Source organism: Macrobrachium rosenbergii, chromosome 51 (genome assembly GCF_040412425.1).
Source record: "Macrobrachium rosenbergii isolate ZJJX-2024 chromosome 51, ASM4041242v1, whole genome shotgun sequence".
NCBI classification, from domain to species: domain Eukaryota; kingdom Metazoa; phylum Arthropoda; class Malacostraca; order Decapoda; family Palaemonidae; genus Macrobrachium; species Macrobrachium rosenbergii.
The window spans coordinates 55,589,748-55,617,244 of NC_089791.1; the positions used below are offsets into that span (position 1 = coordinate 55,589,748).

A 27,497-nucleotide genomic window follows, 5' to 3' on the forward strand; every position below is an offset into this window, starting at 1 on the left:
TTTGTCATGGTAGGCTTGTCTATGTGTATCATCAAACCATGGCTGGTCATTTGTCCTAAATGATGACCTTTCTAGGGGACATATCTTATTAAAATAGCACAGTATTTCATTTAACCTCTTGTTGGGATCAGGATCTAATATAGCATTTGAAATATTAAGTGCTCAACAAGTTCAGCCAGACTGTTTTTCCAACAGTGGAATTAGGAATATACTGATTGACAGATATGTCCATCTCAGTGGCGCAATGATCGGAAGTATCTATATATTCACAGTGGGTTCTTCAGTTAGCTGAACAAAATCAGAGGATACACAGAACTCGAGCAGACTGGCCAAGTTGATCTGTGGAATTTGAATTTAGCCACTCACTGTGCTTTGCATTACATTCTCCATAAATAACGAATGAAGCTTTTGAATCCTGTGACTAAGCCATACTAAATCCTCTCCAAAAGACAGTCATATATAGATTTGTCAATATTTGGATTACGGTAAACAGTAAATACATAGATGTTGTAGAACTTCCTGAAAATTTTAAAACAAAGAACTTCATGGTAACTACAATCCAAATTTTTCTGACGACAAATAGGTCGTCCGGACTTAGAGTATACAGCCATACCTTGCGTGGGTGGAATATTAGCAGGGAGATTAGATAGAGAAATGAATAGAACTAGAATCAGTTGTGAGACCTCATTTCTGTTATTCTCGTAAGATCAGAGTTGATGGCTGAAGAGAGTGCAATTCCGTATTGAGTATCAGTAAAATAAGATGGATGGGAGGAAATGAAAATAATGAATATGGAGGATTAGATTATTGGAAAGAGCTTGATTAGGACAATAGATTGGCTGAAAAGGCTACTGATAAAGAGAAGGGAAAAAGTGAGGAGTAGGTTCCTGACAAATGCCAGTGGAAGTAGTGATATAGTTATTAGACAGAAGGTTTGAAATAAGAGTAGAGAGAATGAATTAAATCATGAATTGAGGACTTGGAGAAGAAAGAAAAATTGGCTTGTCTTATTCCAAGGTATATGACTGAAAAAATATGGCAGGAAAAAATGGAATGAATGGACAGTGGGTTAGTAAATGGGAGAAAAAATGGTTGGTTGATGGGTGAATTGAAATTTGAAAGTATGGTTTTAAGAGAAACTGAAGAATTGATGCTGTAGAGTAGATACTTGATGACCAGTCCATTTGTGTTTTTATCCCTCACTGACACCCAACCAGGACAAGGGTCGACAGCAGTGTTGGCTGGGCATTGGGCGTGATGGCGTTGTAGTTGTAGGAGATGGACCACCATCTCCTGAGACATTAAGCTATGCTGCCTTGCATCCGTGGTCATCCGTTAAGCGGTTGTCATATGCTTCTCACAGATTAACCATAGCAGTGCGAGGTCCAGATAGAACTCTGAAAATCAAATTTAATTTACAGGAAAATAGGTGAATATGTATATATCTTCTTATTTTATTTCTTATTTTATTTCTTGTTTGTCTCAAGTGAAAAATTTTCCATTCAGTTTTGTGTACAGTATACACAGTATTTAGAAATCTTGGTTACATTTCTGAAGTCATAATTTTATTTTTATATACTTCACTGTACTCTTAATGACTAACAGTAATGATTAAAAACTATGAAATTATCTTTATAAAATAACCACATAACTCTGCAGTGTATAATGTTGCATGTAGTAGTGCTTTTCAATCTAGATACAAAAGTTCTTCCCAGTTACAATATTTTGCTTTTTAGCCAGCTGCATGGATGTGATGCATAGATACAGTACCATGTTTCTAGTATCATTACAGTACAACTAGTGTGACATACAGCAAAAGTAATTAGAGTTGAAAGAGAATTACATCAGCTTAAGAGCTCACAATTTCAAGGAATCCTAGAAATGGCCACTGGTTGCTGGTATCTTGGTGTTTTACTCATAGGTCAAGAATTCATGCCTCCCTTAGGGCAGTGGAATAGTACTGGCTCTGTCTTATAGGCAGTTGCTGTCGTAATGTGGGTTCTCTGGTAGGGATGTGGGGTTGGGGAACTCTGGCTGATGTGTGCTGAGTAGCTTGAGATTGTGGAGAAATGAAACCAGCAACTTTAACTTTTACATTAATTTTTTTTTTTACTAGACTTTATTCTTTCTTACAATTATTTTCTTTGTCAGCAACATTTTAAATTGTTTTGATTCATGGTGACATAATTAAATACTATGTGAAACTGCTCGAGATACAGCAGATTTGAAATTAACTTTTGGTTGAGGCTGCACTCCTGAGGCCATTGTAGAGCAGAATGCACTCTCCATTCATATTTAAACTCCTCCAGTGGTTTCATGAATTTTCTTCAACCCATTACTTACTCTGAGAAGAAACTTGTAGAATAGCTTTGAGATTAGAGTTATAGAATTAGAAAGATGGATGAAGGTCAGTGATGCAATCATACGTCAATCAGACTTGTTTACTCTATGAGCCATAAAATATTGAGACTCCTGGATTTGTTTGTGCAGCTTGGGACTAGTTGAAATTAGTTTCTCTAAAGACCCAGGAGATTTTACCCTTGCCTAAATATTGGCCATACTGGAACCTATTGAAGTTCTGAGATGCAGGGGTAGTCAATCGTCTTTATTACCAGTGGCAATGAAGAACATGAGTTATGTTGCAGGGAACAGATTGCAAGAAAAAGATTGAATGCTGGTTAAAAAGTTCCTTTAGAGCCCTATGCTATTGCTGACGTGTTATTTTAATAGAAAATGCTGTCGAAATTTTTATTGCTTCCCACTTTGCTGCAAACCTCCAGTTATTTTCCAGAACATTAGAATATTTGCCCATCAATTACTGTAATTCCTTGGTGGAACTGAATGCCATCTATCACTGTCATAGACACTGTTGTGATTACCATCAAATGATTACATTTTCAAAATTCTCATAGAGGTGTTTCATAACAAACAATTGATGATTATACCATCTTCCTTGTCTAAGCTTGATCTGTTTTTCACCAGTCAAAAACTTGATTTTACATATCTTGAATATGATATCTAACAGTTTTATGACCCTATAATTCATACTTACTCAGTACCCTTTATCACGTTTCGATACAAATCCTCTTATATATTAAATCATCATACACTTCCCTATGGATGTGATGTCTTCACCCACAAACCAGTCAGTAACAATCATGTCCAATGAGTGATAAATCTTTTGTGTAGGTTGTCTGAATCCTTTTAAGAAATTTTTATATGCTTTTTAGAATGTAATAATAATAAGTAAAACCCACAATGTTGAGAAAAATTTACCCCCCAAAAAAAGGACAAAGTGCCATTTTGCTACTCATGAGTACCAAATCATGATGAATGTTTTCTAGTCCATTCAAAACAAGTGTCATAAAGTACTTGTCATGGCAAAAGTGACAGCACAATCAGTTGTTCATGTCACCCATGAGATGAAACAAGGTACACATCTAATGATTGTAAAGGTATATATGTTTTATTCTAAGATACCTGCAAGACATCATTGCAACTTATTTTTATGAAGACAAAATACAGAATACAAACCACAAAACAGTATGCAAGACTTTAATAACAGAAAATGACATCTTATTGACATAATTCTAGTCTTTACCTTTCAGATAGTGAGAAAGTAATGGAGCATGAATATCTTTCTGATATAAGATCTTTGCTACAAGGTTAATCTAGAGTATAGAGACCTAAGTTGTGTAGTTGAATATAGCTCTGGGTTATATATACAATGGAAAAATCATTCCAGTGATTGTTTGAGCATGAAACTTAATACAGTGAAACCCCCGTATTCACTGGGGATGGGTACCACACTCCCCCGTGAATAGCTAAAATCCGCGAATACATAAAACCCCTCTAAAAACACTTAGAACTGCCCATTTTGATAGTGTAAACACAAGAAAAACCCTGTAAAAATGCTTATACCTGAGTATTTGAATAGTTTTATCACAAAAAGCACATTTATTCATGAAAATTATCTGAAAATACAGTAATTAGTGAATATTTCACAGTGAAAAATACCGCGAATGGGCGAATTTTCTGCAAATAATGGGTAGATATGTTCCATAGAGAAACCCGCGAATGCGTGAGTCCGCGAATCGTGAGAACGCGAATACGGGGGGTTTACTGTACATTATATTAGATATTAGATGTTCAAATCAGAGTGATATACAGGTAGGCATCAAGTTACGATGGGGTTAGGTTCTTGCACGCATGTTGGACGCCAAATTTTGACGTTATTTGGCTTGCAATTCAGTATTCAGGTAAATACAGGCTACCTCATAGCCTAACTCCTTTTACCTACAGTCTACCATGGTTTTATCACCATGAATGTATTTTTATATAGTAACTTTCTTATCAGTATTTACAATAATGCATTGTATTAATTTTACTCAGAATTTAGTAAATTTGCTTAGCAAGCATTGCATAGTTCAATTGTGCTGTAGACAAAACTCGATATGGTAATTTTAAGAAATTTACTAAAAAGGTATTATTAATCTTCTGTTTACTGTGATCATCAATTTCCCATATTGCTTTTTAATATCACGAACACCTTGTGTATGTAACTTACCATGTGTTTATATCTACAAGTGGCATTTTGTCAATTGTGACTTCTTATGCAAAGACCCATTATTTAGCTTTTTTTTTTTTTTTAGTTTTAACTGAGTATCATACACAGGAGAATATTTTATCACTGTTAATGTTATATTTCATTTCACTAATTAATTTTCCAATTCATCTTAATGTTTTGTAACTTGCCCCATGTTTACATCCACATTACATAGCTTCGACAGTAAGCCAGTTGTAATTGCACCCAAAGTGAAATCAATTTAAACTTATTTCTCTTGACCCTGATGAATATCACACCATTGTAATTCAGTACAGTATTAGAAAGCACTTTACTGTTACTGATCTGTAGCTTGATCTCAACTAATTTCTGCTTTGTCACAAAATTACAAAACATTTTTTCGACCTATATGTATCACATGTGGAGCATATGCTTGTGGGGATGTTTATGTTTTTACATTTACTCTAGTTGTTTTAAAGCTTATTCTGGGAATAGTTAGTAACTCATAGTTTTTGCATGGGAAATGCTATAATCTTTTATCTTTTTTCTTTTATGAATACATCAAAACTATTAACGAATGTCCTCTCTGCCTCTTCATCTGCACTTTCTGCCTCTTTCCTGTTATCTGAACATTATGCAGACTGAATCTTATTTTGAACCTTTTGAACCATCTTGTACTTGTGATGAATTCTTGTTGATATTCATCATCTGCACATTCCTTAAGGGTCTGAAACAGACCTCTAGCCTTTGCCAGGAAAGTAATGAAGCTTAATGGTGTTCATTTAAGATGACTACAGAACAACAAAATGAACATAAAACTCATGGACCATCAGTCAGTTTTTTATTTGTGCTAAAGAGTGTGTGGGTCTTTTCTCAGCTGATTCACCGTCTGTGTTTCATCACTGTATTCTCTCATCCTCTTAATAATATACACAAATAGAAAACTGTGTCATCATTAGGCTTGTGTACCAAAGTATTATGAAAATTTTACATAGTAAGAGCTTTGTTCCACTTTTTTTCATATGTCAAATTTTGATGGGATACATCAGTTTGGCGTCTTCACTGTTAACATCACGGTGCTTGTGAATTACCAGGTATTTCTTGAAGTCCTACCTGTTTGCAAGATTTGATTCCCTCAGATACTGAGAGTAAGACATCTTTTGAAACCTTATATTTTAAAACGTTTACTGCGCCATAGTTTTCTCAGCTTCATATTGTTTTGAAGTTTTTATTTTGTTTTCAAATGGAATTTAACAATTCTTACTTTAGACAACCAATTTAGGAGTGACAGTGTTTTATGTGGTCTGGAAAATTTTTAAGATTATGTCTGAATTGTGGGCTGCATGTTTGCCGTACTGTACTGTATTCTCAGCAATTGTACAGTTTTAAAATTCTGGAGCAGTACAGCTGGGTCAAAGGGATACTGCAAAGAACCCATAGTACAATCTACAGTTGAGAATACCATTGACAGTAAAGTGTGCTGCACAAAGCAGTATGTAGTATCTTTAAAGGAGGTGGGCAACTATAGATGAAAATGTTACAATTAAAAATAATTGATTAACAGAGGTGTGAAACAAACTTCTGTGAAGAAACAGCTATTAAAATGTCATTTTAAAAGTATAGGGGAGAGCGGTGATGGTTCGGACATTTTTTTTTTATTTCTCTCTAGAAGTCAGAGTTTAAGGAGCAGTGATATCCTTGGCATGTCAATGTGTAGCCTCATCATCCTACATTTACCAGTAAATGTAGCAAGTCGTATACTTTACTATACTTGAAGCTATTTATCTTTAAGTACAAGTTTCCAAAATGTCCGAATCATCCCTATCCATGGTGACGATTCGGACAAGAGCATGGGATGATTCGGACAATTATTATAATTGACATTTACCTTCAAGTCAGATGACACATGAAACAGAAATACCATACGAAGTGTTTTATTGAAATAATCATAATCAACTTAAAAGATTTTTCTCTCCCTTAGTGAATGGCAGACAGAAAATTTACGATGTTTGCTGAGAATAAATGTTATTGTAGTCTTAAAGACTATTGTAACCTTCAAAACAAAAACTAAACTTGAAATATCCTTCCCACCAAAATCTTAAATGACCAAATTTTACTTGAAATTATTCTCTCCATGAGTAAAAGCCAAACAAATCGTGACTCAAATACTTGAAATTTGTTGTGCCTAAATATTAAAGTTGGCCTAACGAATATTGTATCCTGCAAAAGAAAAGCAAAATTTGAAATACCCCTGCTTTCTTTTCATACTCTGCTGAACTGGGTTTGGAAGCATTCCAGTTACTGCCTCTTTACCAATAGTTGCTTCATTCTCAATTTCTGGAAATTTAAAACTATTAGCAGAAAATTTCTGTGATTTTCTTAAAAAAGAAACCTGAAATTCATCACCCTCGTCTAAATTGCTGATTAATTTGCCTACATAATAGACTTTGTTACCTTTTACTGGATCTATCCCAACAAGAACAAAATCTCCCTCCTCTGGGACTTTATCAATAAAACCCACTTCTGTGTCTTCTATCTCCTCCTCTGAGATGTCATCAGAAGAATTATTGTTAAGATCGGCTGTCAAGAGATCTTCAAGATGATGAAGCCCTTCATCACTGGTCTGGGCCTCTGTATCTAACTTTTTTTTGTATTTTTATTGCTTTTTAATGTTCTTGAGGTACTCATGTGAGGTTGTGCTTTTAGGTGGTGTAGTTGGCTTTGGCTTATCAGTCACAAAAGCCCTGGCAAAGTGACTTTCTTCAAAAACATCAGTGTAATATGGGTGAATGCCAATGGAATGGAATCCAGATTTGATATTCACATATTAATTTGTAATTAGGGGATTCTATGATGGGTTTATGAAGTGCTTTATAAGGTAAAGGTAATGAGGGGCTAATGAATGCATATACACAAAATATAACTTAAATAATGTTAGTGAAAATCTTTTGTTTCTTTGTTGGAATTCATAATTAGTAAAGGTTTGCTTGGAGGGATGATTCGGACACGTCCGAATCATCCCAACCCTAGAATGTCCGAATCATCCCCCACATATCATAACCATTTGATGACACCCTCAACTTCAAATCCTTGCAGATTACAGGCGGGTAATAGCTACAACATCTTCGTCATATAGTACAAATTCACACCCAAAACTCATAATCAGCTCCCTTATCATATTCACTACACCAAAGCTTATGATTCAAACGCAAAAAATTACATAGGAAATGAGAAAAACCACAAAAATTACCCTCAACCCTAAAGTAAACGACCCTTCGCAACCAAAGTCCATGTGTCAATGGCGAACAAACTCTCGCGATTTCACGTGATTTCTCAGAGCTGAGGGCCCCTTACATTTTCCAGGAAATGTACTGTCCGGACCATCCCACTGTCGAATCATCATCGCTCTCCACTACAGTAATTGAGTGTACTTATTAAGTACTTTTATTAAAATCATCACCAGACTGTGTTGAAATTAAGTGGTACATTAGCATTATTTGAATAGTTATGTATATGATTGCATCTTTTCAAGTTGCATAAAAATGATAGTGATTCAAGTTATATACTGTATAAGAAATAATGTTAGTAAGATTTGAATAAGTACTTATGCAATGGTTTTTTAGTTTATGGGTAATTTTAGATATAAAATTTTCAATAACAGGTTTAAGTTTGAGTTTTTTAAAATTTTCTAAACCAGTCAATGGTTGTATATATGTACACTTCTTGTATAGTTTTTCCAGTCATAATGATGAATATATTCTTTGTATTCTGTATTTTGCTATTCTTTTGATGTTTTATGTTGTATGTTGAGTAGAAGTGCAGTTTTGTAGCAGTGTCACTTATTATCAATAACTTCAGTGTAAACAAGATTATGTTGTCTTTCTCAGTATTGACTGGACTACTGGGGTGTAGTAAGAGTTAGTTGGCTTTAGGATGTAATAGTGTGTGGAGGTGCAGTTACCGGCATGTCAGATGTATATGCAGGGCTTCATTTTCTGACATTTTCATGCTATTGAAACTGTTCCAGTACTGTGGGTTTGGATTCCAACCCACATGAATGTGCTAGGTGATGTTATGAAGTTTTACTCTGTATCTGTAAATTTAGAAGAAGTTATTCAAAAGATATATTAAAGTGTCATAAGCAGTTACAGTATAATGACAGTGCTAACAAGACATTATCTTTTGTCATAGGAGTCGACATGTGTTTTATTTGGCTACCGTTCATCAGAGTTTCCATCGAGATGTATCCACAACGACAAATTTAAATCCTGACAGTCATCACTCAGGAATCACTCAGTTTAGTGAAGAATCTACTGTTGACAATCAGTACCACATCCCAAGTAGTACAGCCTCTGTTACTACCACTGCTCGAACTAGTCTTTCATCTGCAGGAACTGGGGATGAACCTCACTCCTGTGGAAATCCAGAAGGTGTTGTAGTTCCTGGTGAAACACAAGTGTGTGAAAAATTAGTCAATGGCCCAACCATACTGAAACCTAAAAATATTGCAGCATCTGTTGACAGTAAGCCGTCAGATGTTTTGTCAAGGGCTAATTTTCTTGCTGATATCCTCTGGCGAGGAGGTGGTGATGAATCAGATGAAGTGTTCTCTATTGAAAACTTTGAAAATGAACATCAGTTCCACCTACAGACTCAGCAACACAAACTGCAGGAAGAAGAAAAATTACCTTTGCCTCGAGTCTTCCACCAGAGATCTAAGAGCAACATAGAAGATAGTAGTTTGGGAATTAAAGGGGCTTCTGGAATCAGGCCGGAGCTGTCTAGGGAATTTGGTAGTGACGAGTCTTTGCTTAAGTCTCCCAAAAAGGTAAAGATTAAGGTAGTATTGAAATATTGCTATTAATTAAGTATACTGTATTTTTTTAAAGCACTATATCATAAATGCCAAGTTGTTTTGTAATTATGAAAAAAAAAGTAAATATTTTAATACTAAATATCTGGGATTCTGGGTACAATAATTTTCAAGTGTAATATGTGTGTTATATCTGTGTCAATATTTTTTCCATTTTATATGAATAATGGATTGGACTTGACATCAGATATTTCTATATTGAAGGGGACAACAGTGAGGATGGGTACTCGGGTATCAGCAGCAGCTCTACAGAAGCATAGGATGCGTAGTCTGGAGGGCCTGGTTAAACTTCCTAGTCTAGAAGAACTTAGTACTTCCCCTACTGCTATTGTAGTTGGTGAGTATCAGAATAGAATGTTTTCATAAGTACATGCACATATATAGTGTTTGTAAGAGGTTGTCTTTTTTTTTATTTATGTTATTATGTTTTGTGGTTGTTGAATCCTCTCTCTCTCTCTCTCTCTCTCTCTCTCTCTCTCTCTCTCTCTCTCTCTCTCTCTCTCTCAGTCCTTTATTTAACATATGGAAGCCATGTAAGTATAGACAATGTTACCTATAGAGGTTAGTAAGAAAAGCAGATCACCTGTGTTAAGGGAACTTAATGCTGGCCAATACTGTTCTATTTGTAAACTACACACACATATATGTGTGTGTGTGTGTGTGCATACTATAGCTTGCACTTAAATATTTTCAAGTTATTTTACTGTTAACAGCAGTCCCACATAGTTTTTAACCTAAACTATATATATATATATCTAATATATATATGTATATATAAGTTTTTAACCTAAACTATAGTATATATATATATATATATATAGTGTATATATATATATATATATATATATATATATATATATATATATATATATATATATGTGTGTGTGTGTGTGTGTATGTATATATAAAACACAGTGAGACCTCTTAGGGGTCTGGCTTTTTGATAAGTAACAAAGCCCATTAAGTAATGAAGACCTTTTATTATAGCTTGCACTTGAATATTTTCAAGTTGTTTACAGCTAACAGCAATGCCACTAAGTTCCTAATCTACTATGTATATGTATGTATATATATATATATATATATATATATATATATATATATATATATATATATATATATATATATATATAGCATCTCTTTGGGAGCCTGGCTTTCTGAAAAGTAACAAAGACCATTTTTTTTCTGCCTGCACTTGAATATTTACTATTTATTTTACAGTTGATAGTAATTCCACATAGTTCCTAACATAAAGTAACCTTTACTGTATGCTTAACATTCAAGTTAAGAGATTTATTTGAAAATGTATGACATCTAAAATGGTAGCCTATCAAAAAATAATGAGCAATGTAGCTGATAAGTCAAGAAATCCATTAAATTAAGGTGTTACTTTATTTATGTAAAAAACATGCCTAAAGGAGTAGATCAGTGAAAATTTTAAAAGGTCAAGCAACTAATTTAAGTCAAGTAAAGTAAGTATATACTATATAGAAAAAGATAGCTAAATGAAAAAAGGGATTTTGACAAAGGAAAAATCTATTTCTGGGGGAAGACCTGTGCCACCCGGTGAAATAACCATTAAGCACTTATTTCTAGGTATAAGTATTGCTAAAAATACCAGAGAAAAAAGCTATCAGGAATGCTGGGGTTACTACCCCCAGTTCGATCATCTATTAATCAAAATAGATGTCGGTATACACAAAGGGTGAGTGTGTGTTGCCACTGCCACAGGCCTCTGCCCAGTAAAGATTCCCAATCTCAAAAATCCCGGAAAGTGAGGGGCCGTCACATACCCAACGCTCACTGCCCAGCCAACCAACACCTCAGCCGCCATCTTGGTCTCATTCCAGGTTAGCACCCACCCCCCAAGCTTGGTATGTCTACTAGGGAGGGAAATGGAGAATATGGGTGGGTCACCAGGTGACACAGGTCTTCCCCCAGAAATAGATTTTTCCTTTGTCAAAATCCCTTTTCTGGGTTCGACCTGTGTCACCCAGTGAAATAGTAACAGAGAATCATACAAAGCTTGGTGAAACCCCTTAATAACTACTGAGATGGAGATAAATAAAACTATCATTACAAACTGAGTTTAATTATCCAAGTAGCAAAAATAGGACATGATTAACAATACATGATAAGACATGGTCAATAACAAGGGGCAAATATATACAAAATACTGGAAAATACCAAGACACTTAAATGGTAACAAAGATAATAACTGTACAACATAACATGGTCAAGAGTCAGGCTGTGAAGCATGCCTGACCGAAGAATAGATGGCAAGGTAAGTAAACGAGGCAGGTAGGCGAGAGAGGAAAAGGACAGGATAATTAAGATTGCATATGTTAATCTAGGGCGGAAGGGACAATGCTTCCTGCAGCCACTGTAGAAAATTTTAGAGCCTCCAGTGATTTAAGATAGTGGCGTTTGAACACTGATGGTGATTTCCAACCCAAGATATTTTTTAAGCTCTTCAAAGTTCATATTATGAAAATAATTAGTGGAGGTGGCCACTGCTCGGATATCATGAACCTTAGGTACTGAACCGGGTTAGCTTGTTTAATAAAATATAGTATTTGTTGTCTGATGGCCTTTAAGGAAAGGGTTCCTCCTTTTTCCCTGACAAAAAGAGGACCAGACATTATATTAGAAGTTCTATGTAAATAAGCCTTTAAAGTAGTGACTGGGCATAAGGACGGATCCTGTGGAAGAGGGATAACCTTCCAAGGGGACCACCTATCTTGTGGATCTTCATTCTTAGCTAAAAATTTTAGATCCGGGGATAGTAGAACTTCTCCTGACGGGAGGAAATCAACATGGTTCGGTTCTCTAGAGAGAGCGGACAGTTCAGAAATTCTGGCACCTGAAGCTAGGCTAATTAAGAATAACGTTTTCCTTAACAGACTCAAATATGGACACTGTTCATTATCAGTATCCGATGCTAATTTCAGTACGTCATTTAAGAACCAGGAAACCGTGTGTGGACGGGTTGCTGGTCTCAAACGAGCGCATGCGCTAGGGATTGATGAAAAGTATGAGTCCGTTAAGTCAATATTGAAACCATGTAAAAATATCTTTTTTAAAGCTGACTTTGCTGTAGTAATAGTACTAGAAGCCAGTCCTTTTTCAAATAATGACCTGAAGAACGATATTGCCAGATTCGTGGTCATCACTTTAGCTTCAGATTCTTTCAGGAATAATGCTAACTTTTTAACTGCTGAATCATACTGTCCGAGAGGAGAGTCCCTTTTATCTGATTCTAAGAACATTGTATTAACAGGATTTCATGAAGTCCGTAAAGCCAGGGCATTTAGAATTCTTGAGGAGGCTGACACAGTCCGAGTTTGTACTATTTGAGTCAACTTTGGCCTGGGTATTTGAATACACCAGAGTTTCAACTCTAGAAGAGGAAGCCAACTGCTCTTCAGCCAGTTGGGTGCTACCAGGGCCACTTGACCTTTGAATGACCTGAGCTTGTGCAAAACTTTCATCAACAGGTTTATTGGTGGAAACAGATAGACTTTCTGCCACATGTTCCAATCTATTGACATCGCATCTGTGGAGTGAGCAAGAGGGTCCAGATTGGGAGCAACGTAACATGGAAGTTTGTGGTTGCTCTCTGTGGCAAACAGATCTACCTGGAGACCTGGTACCTGACGTCCGAATCCACTGAATGATGTTTTGTCCAGAGACCATTCCGACTCCAGCGGAGTTGTCCTGGATAGAGAATCCGCAATGACATTCCGGACACCTGCCAGATGGGTGGCTGATAAGTGCCAATGGTGCTTTCTTGCCAGGGAGAAAATTGCTATCATCACTTGATTGATCCGGCTGACTTGGAGCCCCTGTTTATACAATGCACTACTACTGCACTGTCCAGAACCAGCCTGATATGGATCTGTCTGGATGGACGTAGTTTTTCAGAGTTAGAAATACTGCTATTGTTTCGAGAATGTTGATATGGAACTGGCGAACATTGTGGACCACGTTCCTTGAACTTTTCTGTGTTGGGAATATCCTCCCCACCCGCTTAGAGAAGCGTCTGTGTGAATCACCAGTGATGGAGGAGGAAACTGGAGGGGTACTGACCTTGATAGACTCTTGACTGTCGACCATGGCCGAAGTCTTTTCCTCAACACTAGCGGAATTAAGGACACCTTGTCTCTGAGTTTGATGTTGGCTCGTCTCCGCCACACTCTGTTTATATCTTTCAGTTTGGCTTTCAGAAGCAGGTCTGTAACAGATGCGAACTGGAGAGAACCCAGGACTCTTTCCTGGGTACAGCGAGTGGCTTTCCTATTTTTGAGGAAATGCCTGGTGGCTTTGGCTATTTCCCTCATTTTGGCTGGCGGAGGACACAGTTTGTGTGAGTCCAGATCCCATTGGATTCTAGCCACTGAAATCGAGCCTCCGGAACTAGGCTGGATTTCTCCCTGTTTATTTGAAAGCCTAGGGATTCCAGGAAGTTGATCACTATGGCTGTTGCTCTCCGACATTCCTCGGCGTTGGATGCCCGAATTATCCAATCGTCTAGGTATGCGGCTAACATGATCCCCTGGAACCGTAACTGTTGAACTACTGTTTCTGCCAGTTTGGTGAAGATTCTGGGCGCTATGTTGAGCCCGAATGGCATGACTCTGAATGAGTAGGCCTGTTTTCCTAGTCTGAACCCTAGGTAAGGAGAGAAGTTTCTGCAACCGGGACGTGATAATATGCGCTGAAAGATCTATAGAGTGGTGGACGGCTCCACGAGGGAAGTAGGGTCCGCACCTGCAAGATTGTAAGCATGCGAAATTTGTCGCATTGAATGTAAAGATTGAGATGAGACAAGTCTAAGATTACTCTTTGCCGACTGGAGCCTTTCTTCGGAACACTGAACAGTCTGCCTTGAAATTTCAGGTGTCTCACTTTCTTTATAGCCCTCTTGTGAAGCAGATCTTTTACAAAGTCCAGGAGAGCTTTGGATGGGGACTGATGGGATCTGACTAGTGGAGGAGGATCTTTGCTCCAACTCCATCCCAGACCTTTGCTCCAACTCCATCCCAGACCTGTGGAGACTATGCTGTGGGCCCACAGACTGAAGGTCCATCGGTCCCGAAAAAGATACAACCTCCTGCCTACCTGAGAAAACTCATTGGACGGGAGAGGGCTTACCTCTTCTACTGCCCCGGCCTCCTCTCCCTCGAGAGAGGGAACGTGACGCAGCCCTACCTCTGAAGGAGGCTCTGGCTCTGCTTCCTCTTGCATTCCTGTTAAAGCCCCGAAACGCCCCCTGGCTTTCAAACGAGGCGTTGAAAGCCGGAGACGTCACGAAGGTAAGGTTGGGGAAGCAAGGGTATGCTGAGCAGGCTGCATCAGCACAAACTATTGTTGAGGCTGGGCCTTTGAAGTTGAAGGCTGACCGACCTGGGAGACCGGTACAGCCTGCATCACGGTCTGGGTGTGAGGTCTTCTGTATCTCCTGAACCTTTTCCCCGATTTAGCTTGAGGTCCGGCGGACTCGGTGGCCTTCCTTTGAAAGGGAGACCCCAGCGGAGCGGAGGCTTTGATTTGCCCTGGTTGCCTCTGCCAGGACATTATTCACTTCACTCGGGGAAGACGTTGGCGCCCCAAATAGAGCTCTTCATGAGCCTGTTGGGCTCATGCCTTATGGTGGCGTCCGCGAAAATGTGTTTGGCGGCACCACCCTCGCCACGAGATAAAGTCATACAGGTCTGCCTGAAATCCCGCCAACAGGGGGATTTGGTTAGGACCTGGAAGAAAGGTTCTTCGTTGTAAGTGACCGCTGTTGCCTCTGTCAGGCACAAGGAATTCATGGAGCGACTCAATCTGCACCTGGCCTCAAATTCAGCTTTTTAGAAGAGCCTCCGGAATCTTGGGAAGCTGTTCACTGAATAGAGATGAAGCGCACTCGGGTCGAGTTTGCCCACCGTGAACGTGGCTGGAGCTCCCAAACGAAATTCCGAATCCCGGGGAAGACAAGAGAAGTAGAATCTGTCTCCCAGAGTTGAGGCAGCGGTTTACCCTCGATGCCTGCCTGACAAGTCAGCAAGGCTACCTTAGACATGCAGGGAGTAGGGACAGCATCATGCAATGAGAACATAGTGAAGGTCCCTTTGAAGGGGGTCAGTTTGGTGTTTTCTGCCTCCCACTCCGTGAGAGTGCGCAGCAAGGTGGATTGGGCTTGGTCCCTATGAAAAATAACTGTCTCCTTCGGGACTTTGTCTGATCTGATCCAAGCCTCTTCGGTGTCTGGCGTAGCCTGGGTAGGGAGGCACCAGGTCGGGTGGGAAGAACTCCAATTCTTCCAACCTGCGTGTACCCAAGCCTTGATTTTAAGGGTATCTTCATGCCGAGGGGCATGAAGAGCCAGATGCCAAGGGATTCCCTTATCAAAGGGAGGAGGCTGGAGGCATCCAGAACGGCGACGCTTGAGCCGCCACTGAGCGCACGAACCGAGAGCACGTTCTCCTGGTTCTGCATCCTCTCAGTTAAAGACTTCCAATGATCATCGGAAGACTTCAAGCCCGAAGCGAGCTGAGAGGAAAGGTCACTTATCCTGGCTTCAACCTTCTTGTCAAGCTTTTTGCAAAGGAAATCTACAAAAGCCTCAGGGTCAAAGTTAGGTTGAGGGGACTCACCTTAACCACCCTGGATCTCGACCCCCTTGGCAGGGGAGCAGCCTTGCTGGTTGAAGCCACCGGACTAAGAGCCCGTGACTTCGAGGGGAGCTACAGGATTAGATTTGAGATCTAGAGGACTTGGACAAGCCCTTAGTTTTCAAGGTTTTCACCTTGGGGACAGTAGACCTCGATCTGTCACTCAAGGTAAGTGGATTTCTGGAAACCTGAAATGAAGATGAAGAGGAAGAAGGAGAATTGAAAAGGGAGCTCGCTCCCCCTGCCTTACCTCCCTACCTTCTACCTGGTCCAGCTTGGCGTTCATCGGTTCCACATCTAGATTGATGGCCGCCACCTCTTCCGCCATCTCTCCAAGCACAGGTTATCATCTTGGGAGGGCTGCGTCTCTACCTGGATCTGCTCTATCAAAGGGGCGGCTACTCCGCGGAACTGCGGCTGAGATCCGGGCACCGGGGTAGAGGAGATTACAGATCCTCTGAAAGGATGTAGGGTCTCCCGACAGGCGTTCCTCCCGAACCCGCCGACCCAGGCCTTCAGGGTCGACAGCTGAAGAGTCGCGGGAAGTACTGTCAGACTGAAAGAGAAGAAAAAGGCTTACTAAAACGAACATCGGACGCCATATTCATCAATATAAGCCATGAAGTCAAGTAAGACTAAAGGTTAGCGGACTTGAAGCTACCGACTCATCCATCACCTGCTCATACAGAGCGTAGCACACTCACAGCCATCTGGGTGCCAGACGATCAAGTCCCCACGCCAACCGCACAGCCGGAGTGGGATCGGCACACTACATGGCGGCGTAGGGCTGTTGAAGGACCGCCGTGCACCCAGGCTCCTGACAGCGTACCATCTGTAAGTGGATAGATGATACATGAGTATATGTAATTAAGGCACGCCGAGTAGAGTCGGCGGGAGACAGAAGCCTTAAACTAATATGGGTGATGGATCATGCTTATTGACAATCCAAAAACCGCGGAGATAATCCGACTGAATAAAGATACTGTAATATACAATACATGAATAATGATAAGTTAAGGACACGGAGTTGGTCTGGCAGTAACAGTACACCTTAACCTAGGATCATGCATCATAACAATTAACAATAACTAACATAAATATAGTATAATAAATAAACACTGCCGAATCCGGCAGTGTTACGAAAGAAAAAGCTACAGAACGGTCAACTCATATGTAAACAGCAATACTATTGGTTATGATACTCCGCCTGGTTGCCTCAGAAACCCGTTACTTCATACCTATGGTAGCGGCGGGAGGAGGCGGAGAGGCGACCCCAAAACTGGATCAACTCTCAACGCCTGTGGTGGAGAACAGGTAGTGAAAAGCTACCAACCGACTGAAAACCATATCCACCGGAGTGGTAACGCATAAAAACAACGGGAGATCTGACAAAACCAGCGGAAAATGAACCTAGAAGAAGCCAAGAAAGTATCCTGGACTTGTGTTCAGTGCTCTAGCTAACACTGAGAAAGCGAACAAACAAAAACACTAGCAAAATGGCAGAAACCAAAGGCGGAGGCCAGATAGGTGGGTAACACTTATCTGGACGCTGGCCGAACTCCCACGGGTGCCGGACATAAGAGACCGGCGTCCCTTGGCGCTGGGAGAAGTCAAGATCACACGCCAAATGCTAAGGAACAGGAGGAAGTAACAAATGGAGGGGTCGAGAGCAGTGGCCAGGTGGGTGGGAAAAACCCTGGACACTTATAGAAACTCCCCACGGGTGTCGGGTCGTGGAGACCGACGTCCCTCACACAGGGAGAAACTAGAGACACCCGCCAAATGTTAAAGAGTGGGTAAGGAAAGGCTAGGCTAACAACATGAAAAAGACCGTGCAACGTACGACCCCAGACCCCCACCAATGTCAAAACTTTTTGACTTGGGAGAAGGTAACAGAGGTATGGAAGGGGGGGGTGGGGGAGAGAAATTCCACGCAAGGTCTGGCCACCCTCCAACGCTGACAGCCTGGACGGGTAGTAGGCTAAGTAATGAGGAGACCCTCCCTATTCTAACCTACCTCTCGAAAACCAACTGGTCTGGTCAGGCAGGCTAAAATAGGGGAGGGATGGGGGTGGTCTCCAAAGCCTAATGACACCCTCCAAAACATGACGGTATGGTCAGGTGGACCAAGAGAACGAAGAACTCCCTCAACCAACCAACACCTCCCTCCAAGCCTCAAAACGACATGGTCAGGGGAGCTAGGGAGCATGAGTATCATGAAAGGCGCCTAACCTAAGAAGCCTAACCCTCTGATGCGGATGAGAGGGCTAGGCCAGAATACCCAGCAAATAAACTACTTGACTTGAAGTACTACGAAAAGTTAACCAAATGATATGAAATATAATTGTATATAAAATAAATGCACAGAAATACACAAAAAATATAAAGACTCGCGCTAAAGAGAGGGCCTAACAGCTCGCGACATGTTGGACGCGGTGATAGGTAAAATGGCCGACCTAACGCTGAATCAAAAAACATTTTAATCCAAAAATATACATGTCATCCATCACCGTACATATGAAAATCAATAGCAAAACTGTACCATCTTGGCGAATGTATCCTTCGCCGCAGAGGAAGGTGCCCACGAAAAGGAATATTTACGATCATAAAGGCGAAGAGGGGGAAGCCTCCCAAATAGCCTAGTTTCGCTAAGATCGGGCACAACATCCCCCGCGAAAAAAGGACAATTCAAAAAAGAACTTCCTGAAGGGGCAGAAATAATAAATAACATAATTAAAATATATAACCGTGTAAAACACAAGCAGAATCTCACTGCTAAGGCTATAAGAAAACAAAGGCCAAACATGGCCGAGGCGAGGCGAAACGCTGAGGAACGCCTGAGTTATTTAACCCCGTAATTATTGAATTAAAGGTCAAATAAGAAGCCTCAATAACAAAAAACCCCAAAAGAAGATGGTACTTGGAAGCAGAGAATTCCTGAACGGATGACATGTTGTACGTAAAAATGGGGCAAAAAGCAGCACAAGAGAAAGATCGAAACCAGCGTGCTAAAATGGAATGGAATGAAGATGGCGGCTGAGGTGTTGGTTGGCTGGGCAGTGAGCGTTGGGTATGTGACGGCCCCTCACTTTCCGGGGTTTTTGAGATAGGGAATCTCTACAGGGCAGAGGCCTGTGGCAGTGGCAACACACACTCACCCTTTGTGTATACCGACATCTATTTTGATTAATAGATGATCGAACTGGGGGTAGTAACCCCAGCATTCCTGATAGCTTTTTTCTCTGGTATTTTTAGCAATACTTATACCTAGAAATAAGTGCTTAATGGTTATTTCACCAGGTGACACAGGTCGAACACAGAAATTAGGAAGTATGGTAAATAATTTTAATTGTGTCAGACTGAAGATGACCAAAAATTGTAATATGGTAACTAACAGGGACAATATATATATATATATATATATATATATATATATATATATATATATATATATATATATATATATATATATATATATATATATATATATATATATATATATATATATATATATATATATATATATATATATATATATATATATATATATAACTGAGTCACGAAAATATGGAACATGATGAATATATAAATAAAGATAAAATCCACGAAGGAAACGGAAACACTGGAGTGCTGCTAAGTAAAGGACTAGTGTCGAAAGGCCTTGCAGCACTCCAGTGTTTCTGTATCCTTACATGTACAATTACAATAAAAGACGAATTAAAAGAACACTAACGAAACTGAAGTACCATTTCCAGTAGAGGAAGGAGGATGAGTTACTGAAATAACAAAATCATCTGTTGTTTATGCCAGGTATAGAGGGGTGGAGGTAGTTTGGTTGTTCAGTTTCGGAACAGTCATTTTTATAAAGAACGATTTGAAGACTGTCTGTTGTGGAGAAGATGCTTTCATAAGGATTTTGAAGTGTTCGCGTTCGATGTTACTCTTACATCTCTTTGTATGGCCATGGATGCTTGAAAATTCAGATGATAATTTAACTCTGGTGCAGAAACTCACCCCCTCTGGCAATCTATTTGGACGTTAAGAAGTCTTCTTGAAGCTCTGATATATTTTCCTAGAATACATCTAGGACAAGTATATAAATAAACAATGTTAGATGATTATGAAGGTTCAACTTTTCTTTGTATTTAAAAATCAATCCAATGGTCAGTTTGTTGGAATCAGCTGACATTTTATTGCTGGACAATAATGTCTAGTGATTTGTTCCATTTGGATATAAAATTTTGTATTAAGTAAAAAAGGAACATTGGTGTAGAAAGGTATACTGTGTACAGTCGGAATAGTATTGTTAGGTAAAAATTCATATTAATAAATTTGTTAAGGCATTTGAAAAATAAAAGATAAAAAAAGATGGCCTGTAGTACCATTTCTAGTAGAGGAAGGAGGACGAGTGACTGAAATAACGAAATCATCTGTTGTTTATGCCAGGTATAGAGGGGTGGAGGTAGTTTGGTTGTTCAGTTTCAGAACAGTCATTTTTATAAAGAACGATTTGAAGACTGCCAGTTGTTGTGGAGAAGATGCTTTTGTAAGGATTTTGAAGTGTTTGCATTAGATATTACCCTTACATCTCTTTGTATGGCCACGGATGCTTGAAAATTCAGGAGATGATAATTTAACTCTGGTGCAGAAACTCACCTCCTCTGGCGATCTATTTGGACGTTAAGAAGTCATCTTGATGCTCTGATATATTTTCCTAGAATACGTCTAGGACAAGTATATAAATAAACAATGTCAGATGATTATGAAGATTCAAATTTTCTTTGTATTTAAAAATCAGTCCAACGGTCAGTATGTTGGAATCAGCTGACATTTTATTGCAGGACAGTAATGTCTAATGATTTGTTCCATTTGGATATAAAATTTTGTATTAAGTGAAAAAGGAACATTGGTGTAGAAAGGCATCCTGTGTACAGTCGGAATAGTATTGTTAGGTAAAAATTCATACTCATAAATTTATTAAGGCATTTGAAAAATAAAAGATAAAAAAGATGGCCTGAATTCCGCAGAGGTGTCACCTTTTTAAAGAAATATTTTACCGACAATTGTTATCTGAGTAGTTTATTTTTAAATGTCTTAACAAACTTATGATTATGAAGTTTTTACCTAACAATACTATTCTGACTGTACTTAAAATGCCTTTCTATGATAATGTTCCGTTTTTACTTAATATAAAATTTTATATCCAAATGGAACGGTTATATAGAATGCTTTTTACATCTTACATTCTTAATGTGCTCCCACATTTTATCTCAAGCAGTACTGTCATAAGCTTTCTCATTGCATATATACTTTCCCTACATTTTCTCTTTTATCAAACTTCTCTCACAACTTTTTCATAAATGCCTCATTCACATGTGTTTGTCATTTTCTAAGTCCATACCAGTTTTCTCTGATGTGTCATAACTCAAAGTGCTTATGCACTCTTTCCCAAGTGTACTAAGCAAAGATACTCCTCATAGAATTTACAATTTTGTATTCTTTCTCCATGGGACACCTTAATTTTTTATCCATTTCTCAGTAATCTCTTCCTCATTCAGACATAATTAACACACCCTAGTTAGCTATTTAGTTACTCTTTTACCACTGTATAGCATCATCTCAGTTGTAATCCAGTGGACTCTTGGAACTGTCCATTCCTTACTTTTCTTTAATTTTCCTCATTGTATTCTTATCATTCACTTCCCCAACTAGTCCCAGACATATTGTTTATGCAAAGGGAGGTGGCTTGTGAATGAGGGAAAAAGAATGTATGAGTGATAAATGGCTCCATCATTCGTTACTGTTCAAGGTATATTTGCAGCTTTGCCTCAACAGGACTGAATGGTTGGTTTGTACCTCATCCAAACCAGCAAACTGATCCCATTGCTGCCTCTGGCATGCTTAAGTAGGTAATATATATGGAGATAGTTGCCATAAAGTGTAGTTTCCAGTTAGGATGAAACGCTTCAAGTAGCAAGATAAATTAGGACCTCTTACAAGTAGTACCATTGTAGTTTTTGCCAGGACTAATTTGGAATCCTTGTCTGACCTTGTAATGCATGCATAGGTGGGGCAGTCAGTGTTGGGAGGTCTCTCATCCTTTGACAAAAAGTTTCACATAATGTAATGGGGCTGCACCTTAGCAGGGGAGATGCACAGATTGTACACCTTGCCAAAGGTGACCTGATGGTGCATTCAGTGCACAGTAATTTCTTGGTCCTGTAGCCAAAGCTGTGCCACCTGGCAGTTTGTCTTCATACCCAGAAAAGCACTCCTAGTCATTAAGTTGCACCTATGCTTGTAAACCCCAGAGGATTGCTTTGGGCCAATTAATTACAATTTAGTTCCCCAGAAACTCAAAGGAGTGCTGTAGGTTTATCAGTTGCCCTTGTTCTCCCTTGCATCATCAGAAAAATACTGTAGGCTTGTCCATTGTCTTGATGCTCCCTTGAAATGCCAGAAGGGTTCTGTAGGCTTGCCAGTTGCCGTTGTTCTCCCCTGAATTACCAGAGTAATACCATTAGCTAATCAATTGTCCTTGTGATCCGTTGAAACCCCAAAGAAGTGCTTTTGACCAAATAGTCTTCCTCATTTTCTCATAAAACGACAGTGCTGCTAGTAGCTATATCTTTGTTTCAGTCAAAAAGTTTCAGCTATAATTGTGTTGTTATTGGGTTCCTTAGTGCAGTTGGTGGTATATATATATATATATATATATATATATATATATATATATATATATATATATATATATATATATATATATATATATATATGTATATATTATAATGCTGAAGTAGTTATAGGAGGAACAAATTTACCCTTTCTTTAGCTTATACACACGTTATCTTGTGCTTTATAATGTATAAAACATCTGATTCTTCTTAAATTTAAAGTATATATTTAAACAATCAACGTTAATCTTTGCTCTTTGTTGGGTACTCAGTGTGGTGTAGGTTAGAACGTGCGGTAATAGGGAAACCATACATATACATTTTACAGGTGAATTATTGGTAAGTTTGTAGGTTTCTTAATGCAGATATATCTACAACTGTGTAGGTGCCTTTGTGTGGAGATATTTTGGTACATTATTGGTTCATGAGATGTGTGTGCATTTGTTCCTTCAATTTTGTACACGGATGTAAATTGTTATCCAGTAAAGGAGAAGATTTCATTTTATTTACGACCTTATAAATCATGTAATTATAAAGATTAAAAGAATTTTCAAACCAATTAGATTTTATGGTATATTGTTTATGTGGTTTCAGTTTGGAGGGATGATATGCCGTGTTCTACTGTAATTGGTAGGTCGAATATAGAAGTATATTATTACAGTAAATAAACGCAAAGAAGGCCAAACATAGCTATTTTATGACCATAAAACAATGCTAGTGTCCAGCGTTATCTCTCTCTCTCTCTCTCTCTCTCTCTCTCTCTCTCTCTCTCTCTCTCTCTCTCTCTCTCTCTCTCGCTGATACAATTGTCCTCCCCATCTTACATCTGTCTTGACTTTTGCTTCATCTAGACGGTAGTCAGAAATACCTCCAGCCTCCTGTCTTTTGACCAATAAATCCATCTTTTTGCTCGTTCACATACTCCTCACTGACACATGTTACAGCACGCTTTTTCGCCCCATCTCAATTCCCCGTTATTCTTACCAATATTCTTCTTTATAAATCATTAAATCATTAAATATTCAATACTTTTACTTGAAAATTTTACTCTTTCAACTGTCCCCACAGTATTCCTGACGCTACAAGTACCATCCCAACTATAGCCCTACACCTTTCAGTTATCCCAAGCACAATCAACCTTTGTCCATCTCCATCCTCCACTTACTGCCTTTTCACTTGTCTCAATAAGTGCCAAAACATCTGGCCTTTTCTTCTTAAACAAATTAGCTATCATATATTTCTTCTCTTCTACCTCATTCCCATGCACAATGAAAACCCCAAGACTTAGTGCTAATTTCTTTTCTGATTTTTTCCAATATCAGCACAGGGTATGGAGATGCAAAACCCATACTCCAGGCAGTTTAGTGACTTTCACACTATATACAGGGCTGTGAAGATAATCTTTTCTTTGACCACATGACCAAAAAATATAATTGCCATTTGCCTCAGGAGAGGAGGCAGATCTGCTTTTCAGGGACATTTCCCGCTACCAAGACTTGCACAATCAGTAGCTAAGCACTGCTTTGTCTTGTTGTAAAATGTATCTGTCCCGTAAACAATTGGCTCCTCCTAGGGTAGCTTACTTTCATTGTGGTAGCGGTCCTTGGTGAATAGGCTGCCCGGATGAAAATGAGTATATAAAATTTGATGGTTGGGTCATAGGGACACTAGGAATTGTTTGTGGGTATAAATGGTAGGAAGAGGGAATAAAAACATTAAGTGGTGGGATGAGGAAATAAAAGTTTTAGTGAAGGATAAAATGTATTATTGAAGATCCAGTTGCATGACGGAAAGATCTTGTTCAACATCCTGTAAAATGGTTAAGGTAGTGAAGAAGAAAGTGAAAGAGAGAAAGGAGACAATAAGAATAAAAATATAGAGGGGAGAAGACAAATAGATATTTTAAGGAGGTTGAAAAGTCATTCTGTAGGGAAGTAAATGCAGAAAGGTTAATGGATAAATGGTTATAGAATGAAAAATGCAAATGGAGGGATGCTGTCTGATGTAATTGCAGTCTTGGATGGATCATGTGAAAAATCTGAAGACGTCTTGAGTTTGGATGATGCAATAGAGGCATAGAGTGAGTGTGGGGTTGAGAATGCTTGTGGAAGTGACTGTTGAGAACATACGACAGACAGTTAGGAAGGGATTAAAAGTGAGCTGATTTATTCCGTTTTTGACCGTGATAATCATGAGACCTTTGTTTCCAGACTTAGGGGTGTTTGGGGACCTTTTATTAGTGTTGTGATTGAGATTTTAACCAACGAATCGCAAAGAATAGCTGTTGATGGGCGCTATAGTAATTACGGAATTGTAATCCCAGGTGTTCCTCAGGGTTGCATTCTGGTGGTATTATATTTATGTTTGTATATAGTAGATATGTGGTTTGTCTCGAAAAGAACCTTGTTTAATGCAGGCACTACTACTACTGTGTTTACACCGATCCTATTTTAGTAAATATCAGCGTTTGCTGAATCTCTTAAAAGAGATTTAGCTGAAATAAGTACGTGTTGCAAATTGTTGAGAATGAAGTCGACTCCTCAGAAAACCGAAAGTATGTCTGTTAGTAGGTCTAGGACACTGTATCTCCCTGAGATAGGTTTTCAATGATAGCTCATTTAGAATTCCAGGTGTCAATTTTTATTGCAAATTCTTTTTTGGATAATATATCCGGTCTGTTTCTTTTACAGTTTCACAAAAAATTTGTTAACTGAGATCGTGAGAAAGTCTTTCCAATAAGATGTTTGGAGACCTGTCCATACTGAGGAAATTTTTTATTCTCTTACTCCGCAGTGTTATTCCCTAGGTTGAGCGAACTGGATATTAAACATTTGTAGCCCATGTTTGTGAATATAAAAATGTCACGGTGAATGTGACAAATACATATATAAATTATACATATATATATATATATATATATATATATATATATATATATATATATATATATATATATATATATATATATATATATATATATATGTATGTATGTGTGTGTGTGTGTGTGTGTGTGTGTGTGTGTGTGTATAAGAGTGAGTTTAAGAATGTCACTGACCTTATTCAAAGTTTTCAAGATCCTGACAGTAAAGCCAAATTAATAAGCAAAGCGAGAGCACCAACCTTCATTTCTAGAAAATGCTAACAGAAACGTGAGAATGTCTAACGTTCGAGTAAAAAAGTTTCTTCGCTGCGCACTGACCTTCCCTGACAAAAAAATAAAGTGGAAAAGGAAACCTCACAATGTACATAGCTTGCGCTTCCTTCTACTTTTAACAGTGATTTGAAAAATTTGTTCGACAAATTGTTTTGAAGGCACTTACTGTTGGTAAGGCTATTTTGTTAAACTATAAACGGGTCTTTTAGAGAAAATCGTTACAAAAACAGGAAAGGAGGGAGGGGATAAACGTAAGCAGAAGCCATGATGGTGTACTGTTTATTATAAACAACAGCCGCAAGCTATATTTATAACTTAGCGCGTAAAACATCAGTAAACAATAAAATAATAACAGTAGCAGGTTCAGTTTCGAACTGTAAATATATTTATATGCATAAAAACAGTGTAAAGTAACAATTAAATGTTAAACACACACAGACACACACATATATAAATATAAAATAAATATAATTAAGCATCAAAGAGAGAATTATATATGGATCTGTCTTCCCTAACATCAGTATCTGATCTTTTTCAATGGGTAAAAAAGGCCACAGAGACAGTACTTAAAACTTTCACCATTTATCTTGCTAATGATATTTCAAAAAACTTTTAATGAGTGTATATTAACGTTTACAAACATTCTGTGAGCAAACAGTGATGAAATTGGCAAATGTTAAAATCAAAGTAACGTTACTGGAAACCTAGTTCTGTCTTTTCATGTTACTCCCGAATTACTTTTTAAACTACCAGGTGAAATATCGTTCAATTCTCTATCCAGCTTTTCCTCTTATGCTTCTATATAACTCGTATGGATGTTATAAAAACCTGACAATGAGTAACGAACTCAGCTGGGACTACACAGCTGATTTTGATCTGTATAAAGAGAACAGTTTGGACAGCCAGTATGTCAGGGGAGAATTCCCCACAGAACATTGAATTAATATAGCTGCAAACAGTTCAGGTCATTTGTCGGTTTTTGCCTGGATTTACGGGTTGGACAAAACTAGCTCTCCGGTTACAGTATTTTAATTTCTATTTATTCTTGACAGATTTTCTTCTGTTGTTTTTAAAATATTTTGTTCAGTTAAGAGGCAAACTGACCAAGTTAATGAGTGCTGCAGTGTGATGGCTTATAAACAAATATTACTGTGAACTGATGTTACCATTTTTATTAAAATTAAGGTGGTATTGAAAATTATTATTGTTATTACTCATTACATATTATTATTATTATTTAGGCTTAGTCTCAGTTGGAAAGGTTTAGACTGCTAATCTTCAGAACTTGGACGTCAATTGAGAAAGTTCAGGACTCCTGGAAAAGAAATACAGAGGTAAAGAACTCCTGAAGAAAATCACAAATTCTTCAGAAACGAGATAAAACCGGTAAATTATGGACATATTCTTCAGAACTCGCTGGACTGGGTCCTAAAAATCATTCCTCTCATTTAATTTTGATTTGCATGATTACAATGTAATTGAGTAGTTTAAAACAAAACAATAATTCGGTTAGATTGAGGACTCACAAGAAATATATCAACTATATGGAATGAACTTGCTTTTCCTTTACATA

General features: G+C 38.3%; 1 protein-coding gene across 1 annotated transcript in view; it reads left to right on the plus strand.

Moving 5' to 3' along the window:
• The window catches only part of LOC136833424 (uncharacterized), a 1,156,799-nt gene that overhangs the window by 652,679 nt on the left and 476,623 nt on the right, over positions 1 to 27,497 (plus strand). Inside the window, 3 exon segments of the mRNA XM_067095568.1 lie at positions 1,218 to 1,429; positions 8,756 to 9,392; positions 9,642 to 9,774. Of these exon segments, the coding sequence (XP_066951669.1) occupies positions 1,218 to 1,429; positions 8,756 to 9,392; positions 9,642 to 9,774 (982 nt within the window).